Genomic DNA, 14592 nt, shown 5'->3' with positions numbered 1-14592 from the left:
GAGGTCGACTGTGTGTCTTTATGAACCTGTGTGGACACATTTGTCCGGTCATTCAGAAACGTGAGAGATCAGATGTGAACTAACTGATGTTTGTGTCTCCACAGGAAACTGAAGACAGGAGACAGACAGACCAACACATCAGCAGCTGATTCTCCTTCTTCTACTGAGACTTGAACTCTGTCTTTAATCAGGACGGTTCATGTTTCACCTTCTTATCTATGTCTTCTTGTCTTCTTCACTGGCTCCTCCTGAAGCCTCATCAACACATGTTTAACCAGTTTCTATTTACTGACCCAGTGTTACTGGACCTCCTCTGGTAAAAGGGGTTCATGGCCTGTTTGGTTTGACTGATCCATGACTGATCCTGGACAGATCAGAGACCTCAGACTGTGTGCACCTTAACCCGAGGACAGACCATAATACTGGACCACTATAATTATTGACCTATAATCATCCTTCTCATATATTCAGAGCCTGGTTCTGCTGGATGTTTCTTCCTCTAAAGGGAGTTTTTCCTCTCCACTGTTGCCTAAAGCTGCTCAAATGGGATTGTTGGGCTTTCTGTATCATTTTTTTGTATAATTATTCTCTGTAAGGTCTTAAACCTTAAACACTGTAAAGTGCCTTGAGATAACTTCTGTTGTAAATTGGCGCCATACAAATAAAACTGAATTAAATTGAATTGAATTCATTTGAATTGAATTCATTTGAATTGAATTCATTTGAATTGAATTCATTTGAATTAATGTGGATCTTTCCTGGTTGTGGTTCCTTTTAATTCTGACTAAGTTGAGAACAACTGTAACAAGGCGATACTAGTTTCCTCTGGGGTTAATAAAGATTTTTGAATCTTGAATCTTGAAGGTCGTGCGTCTTTATTCAAAGTGTTTGTGTTTTGTTAAACTTCACTCAGCTCATAAACGCTGTGAATGACGACATCAAGTTCACTCATGAGCAAAGTTGTTACGATTCCTCTCTCTGCCCCTGTCTGTTATGTTTGGTTCTGTGTCTCACCCTCCTGCCACACGCCCACATATGGACTTCCTCTACTCTCCACTCTCACTCACCGGACTAATTGACTCATTCAGTTCACCTGTGCATCCCTCCACTTTATAAGCTCCCGTCCGTCCTCTGCTCATTGCTGGTTTGTTGACTTTCACGCTCACACATTGACTTCACTTCTGTCATTCATGCTGCATACTACTCCTAAATTTGGTTTGTTTGTTCGTTTGTCCGTGAGGTCCCTGTCTGTTCTTGTTAGTCAGTTTGAATCGTTTGGTCTGTGTTCACGCTGTGTTTTTTCAGTTGATACTTTGTCCTGTTAGTTTTGTATGTTTTGTTCTCGTTTTCCTGCCCTCGGCAGTGATTTTCGTTTGTCACTTTGTATTTCTTTTAGTGAGTTGTAGTTTGTATTTTTGTCTAGTCCGTTCTTAGTTGGTACTTTGTAAGTTTTGTTGTTTTATTAGTTTGTCTTTTGCCTGCGCCGCTGCAGTGTTTTGTTTGTCACTTTGTACTTACCACCGTGTGTTCGGGTCTCTTTCGTTTGGTACTTTGTTAGTGTTGTGTTAGTTCCCTGTGTCCCCTGCACTTTGTTAATAAATATATCTTTTTTGTTCTTACTCGTTGGTCCCAGTCAGTCAGTTCGTAACAAAAGTGACTCAGTAAAGAACAAGGTGAGAAAATATCTGAGTTAAGGAGAAGAAACAAAGTAAAGTGCTGATTGAACGACAAACAGCAAACAGACTAAAAGTAACGTGAACATGTCGTGAGGTTAGTTGAACAATCACTGTTTGATATAAACTACTTCTCCTTCCACTGGTCAGTTCCAGTTCTTTAACTCTTTACACATGTTAGAACCAAACTTTCCTCACAGGTTCTATGAACTGTTGGATTCAGTGAAGCCAGATAACAAACCACTGATGCTGTTTTCTGGAGGTCACGTGTTAAAAACTATTTATTAACATAAAGTCTCAGGTTTTTCTCATCATCGTCTGTTAAAGTCAAACTTCACATTATGTTTAGTTATTTATTAGACACTTTATCCAAAGACTCACAAGTGAGGAACAAACATCGAATCCAAAAAGACAAACTTTAAAGTAAAGTTCTTTAGAAAGAGCTAATTCAGTTTATGAGGGAGACTTGTAAAGTTATTTATATAGTTTATTTATGTGCAGAGAAAGATTCAGAGTTCTGTTTTCAGCAGAATCTAAGTTTTTTAAATTAAGACTGAAGCAGCTGAACCTGCACAGGTGAGTAGATCGATCCAACATCGAGGAACCACAGAGCTGGAAAGTTTAGTCTGGGATCTTTAGAGGTGAGGGGACCACAAGACGTTGGTTACTGGCAGAGTGCAGTGGGCAAGAGGGATTGTAGACCAGGATCGGGGACTGTAGACCAGGATGAGGGATGTAGACCAGGATGAGGGATTGTAGACCAGGATGAGGGATGTAGACCAGGATGAGGGATTGTAGACCAGGATCGGGGACTGTAGACCAGGATCGGGGACTGTAGACCAGGACGAGGGATTGTAGACCAGGATCGGGGACTGTAGACCAGGACGAGGGATTGTAGACCAGGATCAGGGACTGTAGACCAGGATGAGGGATTGTAGACCAGGATGAGGGATGTAGACCAGGATGAGGGATTGTAGACCAGGATGAGGGATGTAGACCAGGATGAGGGATTGTAGACCAGGATCAGGGACTGTAGACCAGGATGAGGGATTGTAGACCAGGATGAGGGATGTAGACCAGGATGAGGGATTGTAGACCAGGATCAGGGACTGTAGACCAGGATCAGGGACTGTAGACCAGGATCAGGGACTGTAGACCAACATCAGGGACTGTAGACCAGGATGAGGGATGTAGACCAGGATCAGGAGTTTTAGACCAGGATGAGGGAGTTCAGGTACTGGTGCTGTTGAGTTGACCACTCTGTAGGTCAGAGTATGCAGCAGCTCCAAGAAGCCAGTGCAGAGATCTGAACGTGTCCGTGTCCTGAAGGGTCGGATCTTTGAAAAGGACAAATCTGCCTGATGTGAAGATGTGGTCGTTGTGGATGTGGCCCTGCCGATACTGAAACAAGTGGTGGAGGATGTGTAGGAATGAAAGAACCAGCAGTCAACAGACGTTCTAACTAGTTAAGACTCTTAGGTTTTACTGTCCCGGTTCTGGCCTGAACTCCTGGTTTCCTCAGTTCTCTGTTGTGTTGTTATTTCTTTTACCTTCAGATTGGTTCTGCTCCTGTTTCCCTGGCAGCAGGTTATAGGGTAAATGTTCCCACCTGTACCGGGGAATACTTCAGAGCTCTGTCCGGCCTGTCTCCTGTTCCCATACTGAAGACAGCAGTACAGCATCAGAAACCTGTTGGGTCCAGAAGGCCTTGATCAGTCCTTTTACAGAATAGAAGGACAATGTGGTCGAATTTCAGGGATTATACAGAAGAAAGAAAGAAGCTTCAACAGTGAACAGAACCACAGTTGATTATACTTTGGGAACCCAGCTGGGGGGTTCTAGCAGTAGACATTTTATTTCCTGTCTCAAAGGAACAGGCTTGTTGTACAGTCAGCCTTCTGTCTGGTAGGTGGTGGGTTTGGACCTTGTAGCTGGTTGTCAACTGCAGAAGAAGTCAGATTGTTTACAACCAAACTCTTCAGCCAACCTCTGATGCTTTTTGTCCATTTTTCCATCTCACTTGTTTTTCTACTAGTGTCTTCACCGAGTCTGCATCCTGTCCTTTCCTGTACTGACCTCCAGTTTGACTGTCTCTGATCCTTCCTCGCTGCCACCTGCTTGGAACCAGACCAACAATTCTCTGATAAGACTGCCTGAACCATCATATTACTGACCTCAGCTCTGTAGACACCTCTCATTCTACATGTTGAGACGACCTTTAGAACAGGATCTGCTCATGTACATGTGTCTTACTAGGACTAGGACCTTAGTCTCTGGAACTACATTAAGGACAGGACATGAAGGAAGTAAGGGACCTGTATTCTATGTGCTGTCCTTTGTGGAACTCATGTTTACTACCACCTGTGGTCAGTTCAGTTGGCTCCACACAGGCTCCTGGTGATTGTATTTGTGTCTTTAAGAAGCTATTGAATGAGTTTTTTAAAGGTTTTGACCGAACACAAAATAAGTTCCAGATAACTAGAAGCTGAACTAGAAGTTGAACTAGAAGCTGAACCAGAAGTTGAACTAGAAGTTGAACTAGAAGTTGAACTAGAAGTTGAACTAGAAGCTGAACTAGAAGTTGAACTAGAAGTTGAACTAGAAGTTGAACTAGAAGCTGAACTAGAAGTTGAACTAGAAGCTGAACTAGAAGCTGAACTAGAAGCTGAACTAGAAGCTGAACTAGAAGCTGAACTAGAAGCTGAACTAGAAGCTGAACTAGAAGTTGAACTAGACATTGAACTAGAAGTTGAACTAGAAGTTGAACTAGAAGCTGAACTAGAAGCTGAACTAGAAGCTGAACTAGAAGCTGAACTAGAAGCTGAACTAGAAGCTGAACTAGAAGTTGAACTAGACATTGAACTAGAAGTTGAACTAGAAGTTGAACTAGAAGCTGAACTAGTCTAGTTACTGTGTTCTACTAATAATAATTTACTTCAATCTTTCAACTCTTACCAGTCCATGTCAAGTTCATAAAAACAGCATCATTCAGGCTCAGTTTGCTCCACTCTGATTTACTCTGATGCTCATTGGTTCACCTCAGATACCTGACGTCTCTTCTCAGATGTCTGGGGTTCAGCTCTGAGCTGACTGAGTGAAGGTGTTCATCAGTGAGACGTCTTAGGTTTTGCCATTGGATTGGATTTTCTTATCCCATTTCAGCTGAAGCACTTGTTTGTCAAACTGCACTGATGAGCAGTGCTGGAGCACTGAATCATCAGCGTGTTCCTCAGATGTGAGGTGTCTAACAGCTGCCATCCTGGGTCATCTTTCCTTCATATGATCTATTAGATTGCAGAGAAAAGTAACTGAGGACACGTGCTTTCAGTCAAGTGGTGAGTCTTTCTTCAAGGTTTGTCAAAGATCGTCTCCAGATGTGTTTTGATATGTGCTTTTACAGTTTTCAAGATTATTTAGCTAAAAGTTTTTTATTTATTTGTTACTTTTTACTTTATGACAGTAAATAATTAGTTACTTTACAGAATATTTGACCGTTTAGCTGTTTTCCTGCTGAAAGTTCAAGTCTGCGTCACGTCCAACCAAACCTGTCACTACAGATAATTACAGTAACTGGATGATGTCAGGAATTTGGCTCCTTTACTCTGGAAACCACATTCTCCAGTGAAGTCCTGGACCTTGTTACATGTTCGGATTTATGTGGTTCTCTGGAGCTGGTTGATCTGGAGCTGTTGTCAGGGCAACAAGTCCTTAAGTACAAAGCTGGTTCTGGACCAAGACATGCAACATATTAAATAATGAATGCAGAACTCATTTTAAAGCAAACTGCTCTGAGCAGAAGTGAATTCACAGAGATTCAATAGAATATCTGGTCTAACAGCAGTGAAGTGATGTGCACAGTGGGAACAGACAGATTGTCTGACAACAATAGAAATGACACAGTCCGTTTGTTCTGCAGTGACGAGTGGTTCCAGCACGTTTCCTACTTTAACTGTGCGTCTACAAACCTGTGTGCAGCAACTTTCAGCCTAGACGAGCTGCCATTCATGAAAATGTGGAAAGGATCCTCAGTGGAGCAACAAGATGTGGGAACAGATTCTGTGACAGTGTTACACCAACTGACCAGACAACAACTGTTGTCATAACAACAACAACAACAACAACAACAACAACAACAACAACAACTTTTGCTCCAACAACCTTCCCTGTATCTTCGATCAACTCACACTCATCATATTTCCTTCTAATGTCAGAATCTGTTGATACTTGTATAAGTTCTGTGTTCTACTTCAAGTTTTACTACAGTACATGTCTAATACTTGTATAAGTACTGTGTTCTACTTCAAGTTTTACTTCAGTACATGTCTAATACTAGTATAAGTACTGTGTTCTACTTCACGTTTTACATCAGTACATGTCTAATACTAGTATAAGTACTGTGTTCTACTTCAAGTTTTACTTCAGTACATGAGATCGTCGTACTGTGAATCTACTAACACAGTTTATTCTTTATCTTCTAATCTCATCACCTCTCAATACACCTGTTGAAGTACAGGTACTACTGTTAAATGTAGTCTAGTATATTATATACTGACTGATACATTATAATGAAAACAATACTTTAACTTGTACTCGGTCTAGTAGTACTTCTATATATTCTAAACGCTGGTAGTTGGTATCCTAAATTGAACAAATCTCATATTATAAGACGATCGATGATCGAAAGAAAATCAAACAGGAAATATTCAGAGAATTTATAGCTGTTAAATCGTTGGGTATATTTTAATATTTGTGAATTTGTAGTTAGTAGATGTTTTATTTACTACATGTCAACAAGTTTACATTTACATTTAGTCATTTAGCAGACGCTTTTATCCAAAGCGATTTACAAGTGAGGAACAAGGCAAACAAACAAAATCTAAGTCAAGGAGAAAAAACATCAAAGCAAAGTGCTATTGAAAAAGTGTTAGTGTTTCAAGAGATGTGAGAATGAAAGAGTAGAAAAGTGTTTTTTTTTTTGTTTTTTTTTTAAGTGCAAAGGAAGATGATAAAGATGATGAAGATGCGGAACAGTTCTGTTTTCAGCAGTTTTTTAAAGATTGCAAGTGAGGTGGCTGAGCGTGCAGAGTTCTGCAGCTCATTCCACCATCTTGGGATCACTGAGCTGAACAGTTTTCCTTGGTGTCGACTGTGTGGTGCTGGTACCACCAGACGACGTTCCCTGGTTGAGCGCAGTGGACGGGAGGGGATGTAGACCTGAACGATTGAATTGAGATAAGATGGAGCTGTGGAGTTAACCACTCTGTAGGCAAGAGACAGAGCTTTGAACCTGATCCTTGCAGCCACCGGAAGCCAGTGCAAAGATCTGAAGAGCGGTCTGACATGAGACCTCTATGGTTGATTAAAAATTAGGCGTGCTGCTGCATTTTGGATCATCTGGAGGTCGTGGATGCCGGTAACCCCATCAGTAGTGCATTGCAGTAATCCAGGCGAGATAAGATCAACGCCTGTACAATGAGTTGGGTTGTGTACTCCGTCAGATAGCGTCTGATCTCTCTGATATTATGGAGGGCATATCTACACGACCTAGAGACTGTGGCGATGTGATCTGTGAAGGTCAGCTGCTCATCAATGATGACCCCCAGGTTTCTGGCTGACTTAGTAGGGACAATCACCGGAGTTCCAATGTTAATGCTGATGTTGTGTTGAGTTGAAGGTCTGGCAGGGAAGACTAGAAGTTCAGTTTTGGGTATGTTGAGTTGAAGGTGTCTTTTTCTCATCCAGCCAGAGATGTCACAGAGACAGGCAGAGATGCGAGATGAGACAGTTGAGTCATCCGGCAGAAAAGACAGGAAGAGCTGTGTGTCATCTGCATAGCAGTGATAAGAAAAGCCATGAGAATGGATGATAGAGGCTAGAGAAGAAGTATAGATTGAAAAAAGAAGAGGACCAAGGACTGAGCCCTGTGGTACACCGGTGGAGAGGTTATGAGAGTCAGAGACACGCCCCTGCCAGGATACCTTAAAGGTTCGTTCGGACAAGTATGACCGAAGCCAGGCTAGAGCTGATCCAGAGATGCCCAGGTCTGAGAGGGCAGTCATGAGAATCTGATGGTTCACAGTGTCAAAGGCTGCAGATAGATCTAATAGAATAAGGACAGAAGAGTTACCTGCAGCTTTTGCCACCCGTAGGGCTTCCACAACAGTCAGAAGTGCCGTCTCTGTGGAGTGACCACTCTTGAAGCCAGACTGATTGACATCAAGGAGGTTGTTCCGAGAAAGAAAGTCAGAGAGTTGATTGAAGGCTGCACGTTCCAGAGTCTTGGCCAGGAATGAAAGAAGAGAGACCGGTCTGTAGTTCTCCACAAGGGAGGGATCCAGAGAAGGCTTCTTCAACAGTGGAGTGATCTGGGCCCGCTTGAACGAGGTGGGAAAGGTGCCTGTTGTGAAAGAGGTGTTGATGATCTGTGTAATGGCTGGTATTAGTGTTGGTGCGATAGCTTGAAGAAGAGTAGAGGGGATCGGATCCAGAGAGCAGGTGGTCGGGCGATTGGAGAGGAGGAGAGTGGATACATCGTCCTCTGACAGTGTTGAAAAAGTGGAGTGAGATGCATCGTCAGGTTTAGTTAGAAGAATGTCATTGTCAGGAGGAGTGAACTGGGAGCTGATGGCTGCCACCTCGTTGGTAAAAAAGGAGGCAAAGTCGTCAGCTGTGAGACAGGTGGGTGGTGGAGGTGGGGGTGGATAGAGTAGTTACCAGTAGGTGCAGCAGATTCTCAGAAAACAAACAAGACCCAACATTCATGATATGCAGCTCTAAAGGCTGTGAAATTGGGCAATTAGTTGAAAGGGGTGTGTTCAAAATAATAGCAGTGTGGTATTCAATCAGTGAGGTCATCAACAGGCGTGAATCAAGTGACCCCCTATTTAAGGATGAAGCCAGCACTTGTTGAACATGCATTTGAACATGCAGCCTGGAAAATGGGTCGTTCAAGACACTGTTCAGAAGAACAGTGTACTTTGATTAAAAGGTTGATTGAAGAGGGGAAAACCTATAAAGAGGTTTATAGACTGATAAAATGATCTGCGATGCCTTAAACTGGAGAGAAAAAGTAGAGAGATGTGGAAGAAAATGACAGACGACCATCAAAATGGATTGAAGAATAACCAGAATGACAAAGGCTCAGACACTGATCAGCTCCAGGATGATCAAAGACATAATCTGCGTTGTGTTTCTTGTTATGGAGAACAGGACGACTGCTGCTTTGCCGACTGGTTTATTATCACACATCTGTATAAAATAAAATAAAAACAGTACAGCAACTTCATACGACCAGTCTCTCACATGCACACCTCAGCGAGGCTTCAAGCCGACTGAGGGAAGTAGTGCGATCTTACAGGAAATGACATCACTAAAAGGTCAAAGGTCACAGAAAGAAAATAAATTCAGAAAATAGAAATTCCCTCAAAATAAAAATCACATATACCATACACATAATACAAAAATACAACAGACCAGAAATATAAAACACCTTAATGCACATACAACATCTGCACAGCTGACAACTCCGTTGTCATTCGTCTTGTTTCAAAGATGGTGTACGGAGCTACGTGGGTGATATGAACGTTGTGAGGGGCCCAAATGTCTCCTGTGTAGACTCAGTAACATGCTGCTCACTGTTCTGGTGGACACAGCTTTACACAAACCAAATCACCAAAAGCACCAAACACATCACAGGCTAACGATCCAGCCGGCCAACGTATCTACCTGCAGGGAAAACACCTGTCCAGGTTCAGAGCTGGCTGTTGAGTAAAGAAGCTGAATGGACGGTTCAGAACATCCAACTATACTTATTATATGTTATTTTACATTATTCCAAGACTTAAATATTAAAGATTCTTCTTCTTTCTTTCTAGTAAATCACACGTTGACGTATCTTTTTCATTCGAACCTCCTCGTTTCCTCAGGTGCCTTTAGAGAAGTGCTGACTGTCGATATATTTGGTTTAAGGGAAATGAAAATTCTCAAGTTCACTTCACTGAAGGATTCATTGGAAAAACACTGATGTTTATGATGTTTATTTTGGGGGGGAGGAAGTAGGAGAGGTGAACTAGAATAGATCACGTGTTTCTTGTTTCTACTCTCCTCCAGGACCGGTTCTCTTGAGAACCTTCAGTCTTCTGCAGCGACTGACACAAGGTGAGAACCTTTTTATCTGATTACACACAGAGCACACAACCAAACCCACTGCAGGTCATCAGGTCTTTAGAAAGCTTCCTAAACTGTTTGGCTGTCCCTGCCTCACCATCATTAATACTTCATATTAGACTTTAATGACACTCTACTGAAGGACGGAGGACGCTCCAGCTGTTCAGACCACATCACACCCTCTCCTCCACCTTCAGGCTTCTCTGGTAGTTGAAATCCTTTGGTCTGGTCTGACAGCAGCAGGGCTTCACTCCACACATACCGTGTTTTCCAGGTCAAAGTCTGTTCTGCGGTCAATGACCCTCGAGTCAGTGTTTGAACGGCCGCAGCGTTTGTCAGTCGTGGACGTGGAGAAGAAGACGAAGACAAACTGAGACAAACTGAGACAAATTGAGACAAACTGAGACAAACTGAGACGGACTGAGACAAACTGAGACAAACTGAGACGGACTGAGACAAACTGAGACAAACAGACAAACTGAGACAAACCGAGACAAACTGAGACAAACTGAGACAAACTGAGACGGACTGAGACAAACTGAGACGGACTGAGACAAACAGACAAACTGAGACAAACCGAGACAAACTGAGACAAACTGAGACAAACTGAGACGGACTGAGACAAACTGAGACGGACTGAGACAAACTGAGACGGACTGAAACAAACTGAGACGGACTGAGACAAACAGACAAACTGAGACAAACCGAGACAAACTGAGACAAACTGAGACGGACTGAAACAAACTGAGACGGACTGAAACAAACTGAGACGGACTGAAACAAACTGAGACAAACTGAGACAAACTGAGACGGACTGAGACAAACTGAGACGGACTGAGCAGAGATGACAACTGAATACCACGATGAGCAGGAAGACGACAGCAGCTCCTTCTGGAACAAAGGTACCTGTCTGTCTCTCTGCTGGTCTGATAGCGCTGTGGCTGATAACACTCACTGTCTGTCTCTCTTTCTACCTGTCTGTCTGTCTGTCTGTCTGTCAGAGCCCACACCGGTCTCTTTCTCAGGTGTCTCCAGGTACAGACGCTGGTTGTTTCCTGCTCTCACAGCTACAGTCATCCTGGTTCTGATCATAGCAGTGGGAGCCAGCAGTGAGCACACACACACACACACACACACACACACACACACACACACACACACCTGTGTGTGTGTGTGTGTGCTGGCTCCCACTAGCAGTGGGAGCCAGCACACACAGACACACACAGCCAGCACACACAGACACACACAGGTGTGTGTGTGCTCAGCAGTGAGCACACACACACACACACACACACACACAGACACACACACACCTGGTTGATTATTTATTTCATGGGTTCTCTGGGGGTTTTCTGGACTGGTGATCCACCAGACGTGTGACCTGAACCAGGTCTAACTTCTTCTTCCCAGTGCAGAGCAGCCTTCAACACGGCTGTTTACACACTGCTGCGTCATTTTACCTAAAGGTCAAAGGACACAGGTGCATTTTTACCTCAGTCTCATTCTTTTCTCCTGTTTTCCTGGTTTTACCTTCATTAAATCAGTCATTACGTTTATTTCCACGCTTCTGTCCAGAACAACCACCACGTCCTGCACATGTTAGCGTTTACATTTCAAACAACATGTGGTCCCGTGTCCCAGCGAACGGTTTGACTGATGTCCACTTATAATCTGATCTCCCAGGACAAATCCTAACACCAGTTCTGGTTATGATGTGTTTAAACCTCATTAATTAAACACGTCTGTCTCAGCTGCAGTAGCTACTGACTGAGTGGTCACATCACAGGCAATTAAACTTGATTAGTTCAGGTTTTACTGCAGGTTTGTGTTAATGAAATATCAAATATTTGAGTTCAGTGTGTGTGAACGTGTATTTCTATGTGTTTGTGCGAAGACACCAAGATGTTAAACCGACTCTGGTCTTTGGAGGGGAGTGCTTCCAACCTAAATGTGTCGCTGAGTGCTGCTCAGCAGCTGACTCAAGGTAACAGGCCTGTGTTTGTCTCATCAGTGGGTGGATGTGATGATAAACTACACTGATTAAAACAGACTTCTTCCTCCTGATTCCCAGATGCAACCAAAGACGTGAACCGGCTCAAGTTTTCTGTGCAGAGTAACAGGGACCAGCTGACGTCAGGTAAAACCGCTCCACTGTCAGACTGCTGCTGCTGTCGCTGGTCGTCACTCTGATGCTGACGCTGTGTGTTTGTTCAGTGTCGGAGGCTCTGAAGCAGCTCTCGGTCGTGGACTCTCTCAGCAGGACGGTGGCAAACCTCAAATGCACCCTTGAACGCCTCATGAACAACGGTACACTGAACACAACACTTCTCTTTTCAGTCAAACTCAACCTGAACACGTGAAGCTCGACTTTAATTTAAATGTGATCAGTAACTATCAGACACTGTCTTTAATCTAATAACGTCCAGATCCGCTCCGTCCGTCTCTCAGGTTCCACTTCGGTCGGCTGCTGTCCTCTGGGTTGGGATACTTTTGGTTCCAGCTGTTACCTGTTCAGCAAGACACCTCTGAACTGGCACAGTGCCAGAGACTGGTGCAACGGACACGAATCCCACCTGGTCATACTGACCACCGACGAGGAGTGGGTGAGACAGTCTCTCTGCTTCTGTCTCTCTGCTTCTGTCTCTCTGCTTCTGTCTCTCTGCTTCTGTCTCTCTGCTTCTGTCTCTCTGCTTCTGTCCCTCTGCTTCAGCCCATTGGACCAGTGTGGTATTGAACACACACTGCACCTTGGACACTGTGTGGAGCTTAACGTCTTAGTTAGCTACAGATGTGTGTGTGTGCGTGTGCGTGTGTGTGTGTGTGTGTGTGTGCGTGCTTGGTGCAGGACTTTGTGACCCGTCACACCATGGGAACCTTCTACTGGGTCGGTTTGACTGACGAGAGAACAGGGAAATGGGAGTGGGTCAACGAGACGCCGTACGTCATGAACCGAAGGTGGGCTGTCACTCAACTCTCTGAGAACTGTTTTGGTGACCAAAGGTCAAAGGTCAAAGGTGATTTTACTTTTCATTACTCTTTAAACCTCAGCGACCACAGTAAGAATCTTTCCTGCAGACAGATCAGGTCTCTGGTGGCTCATATGAGTGATTTAAGAGACCCTGTGGTCTTCACTGGTGGTCCACACCTGTATGGATGATATTAAAGGTCATGATATCATTATTCTAGGTTTATTGTCCAAAATACAAAGAGTGTAAAAAGATCAGCACGTTATTGGTATCTGAGCTGGGTTCAGGTGGGGTCCTGCGCGGTCATGTGGACCCGGTCTGGACTAGTACAGTAACACAACATAAAACACAAGTGAAACCAAACAAACGAAAAGATGCAGTTGGACAAAATTTGGACTAAATAAAGGTTAAAAACATAAGAACAGGACGTGTCCACATTTTATTGTCCAGGACAGACTCCTGCTGGACTGGATCCGTAACGGTGAACTCACTAAATGTGTTTCTGTGGTCCAGGAGGTGGAAGCCGGGTCAGCCTGACAGCTGGACCAGTCATGGCCTCGGCCCCGGAGACGAAGACTGCGCTCACCTGCACAACGACGGGCGCCTCAACGACCTGCACTGCTCCACCAGGATGCGCTACATCTGCCAGAAACACAGCCAGCAAAGCTAAACAGCACCACCGCCTCCACCCAGAACCCAGCTCAGACCAGACCTGAACAGCTGAACATCCAGAGAGTCACTGACCTGGTGTCCACATCAGACCTGTCCGAAGTCCGAGATGTGAAGGACACGCTGTAAAGTCCTCTAATGTAGTAGTAGTAGTAGTAGCTGTAGTAGTAGCTGTAGTAATTAGTAGTAATAGTAGTAGTAGTAGTAGCATTAGTAATAGTAGTAGCTGTAGTAGTTGTAGTAGTTGTAGTAGTAGCTGTAGTAATTAGTAGTAATAGTAGTAGTACTTTGTTAATCTTTAATGATACTTGTATCAAACTCTGTCGATTCCTCTGTAGCACAGAACTCAATCACTATTAAACGTACAATGATCCACGTCGGTCCACTGAGTGACAGGTTCTGTGTTCTGTGGGTTTTCAACACATGCTGCCACAAATACCTTGATCAGAAATTAAAACGCAGATTAATCTGCTGATGAAAATAGTCCCGAGCAAAGTTAAACTATCCGTGTGTAGAGGAACCACTGGACTTCACAGGAGGAGAATTCAATGAATGTTAATAGACAAACATTTAAAAAACATTTTCACAAACAAAAGATAAAAAAAACAGACAAATGACAGAACCCACTGAGCATGAAGGAGCTAAACAACTAAACAAATAAATAAAATGAGATAAAAGAGTTAAAAAATATTATTACTCATATTTTAAGAAGACAACAAAACAACAGTACAGTAATACTAGAAGTAAAGTATACAAGAAGTAAAGTATACAAGAAGTAAAACATACAAGAAGTAAAGTATACAAGAAGTAAAGTATACAAGAAGTAAAACATACAAGAAGTAAAGTATACAAGAAGTAAAATATACAAGAAGTAAAACATACAAGAAGTAAAGTATACAAGAAGTAAAGTATACAAGAAGTAAAATATACAAGAAGTAAAATATACAAGAAGTAAAACATACAAGAAGTAAAGTATACAAGAAGTAAAACATACAAGAAGTAAAATATACAAGAAGTAAAACATATAAGAAGTAAAACATACAAGAAGTAAAGTATACAAGAAGAAAAATATACAAGAAGTAAAACATACAAGAAGTAAAGTATACAAGAAGTAAAGT

The 14592-nt window shown here is 43.0% G+C and overlaps 1 protein-coding gene and 1 pseudogene across 1 annotated transcript in view; both read left to right on the top strand.

Annotated features, from left to right (window-relative positions):
• Positions 1–439, top strand: part of LOC113168444 (low affinity immunoglobulin gamma Fc region receptor II-b-like) — a 7756-nt gene extending 7317 nt beyond the window's left edge. Inside the window, exon 6 of the mRNA XM_026369461.2 lies at positions 105–439. Within this exon, the coding sequence (XP_026225246.1) occupies positions 105–112 (8 nt within the window). The 3' untranslated portion in view covers positions 113–439. The remainder of the gene's footprint in view (positions 1–104) is intronic.
• A 10181-nt stretch (positions 440–10620) lies between these two features.
• LOC113168442 lies at positions 10621–13661 on the top strand (annotated as a pseudogene).
• The last annotated feature ends 931 nt before the right edge of the window (positions 13662–14592 follow it).

Source organism: Anabas testudineus, chromosome 18, assembly GCF_900324465.2.
Source record: "Anabas testudineus chromosome 18, fAnaTes1.2, whole genome shotgun sequence".
NCBI lineage: Eukaryota > Metazoa > Chordata > Actinopteri > Anabantiformes > Anabantidae > Anabas > Anabas testudineus.
Note: the sequence above shows the minus strand (reverse complement) of the source record. Positions and strands in the feature narration are given on the sequence as shown.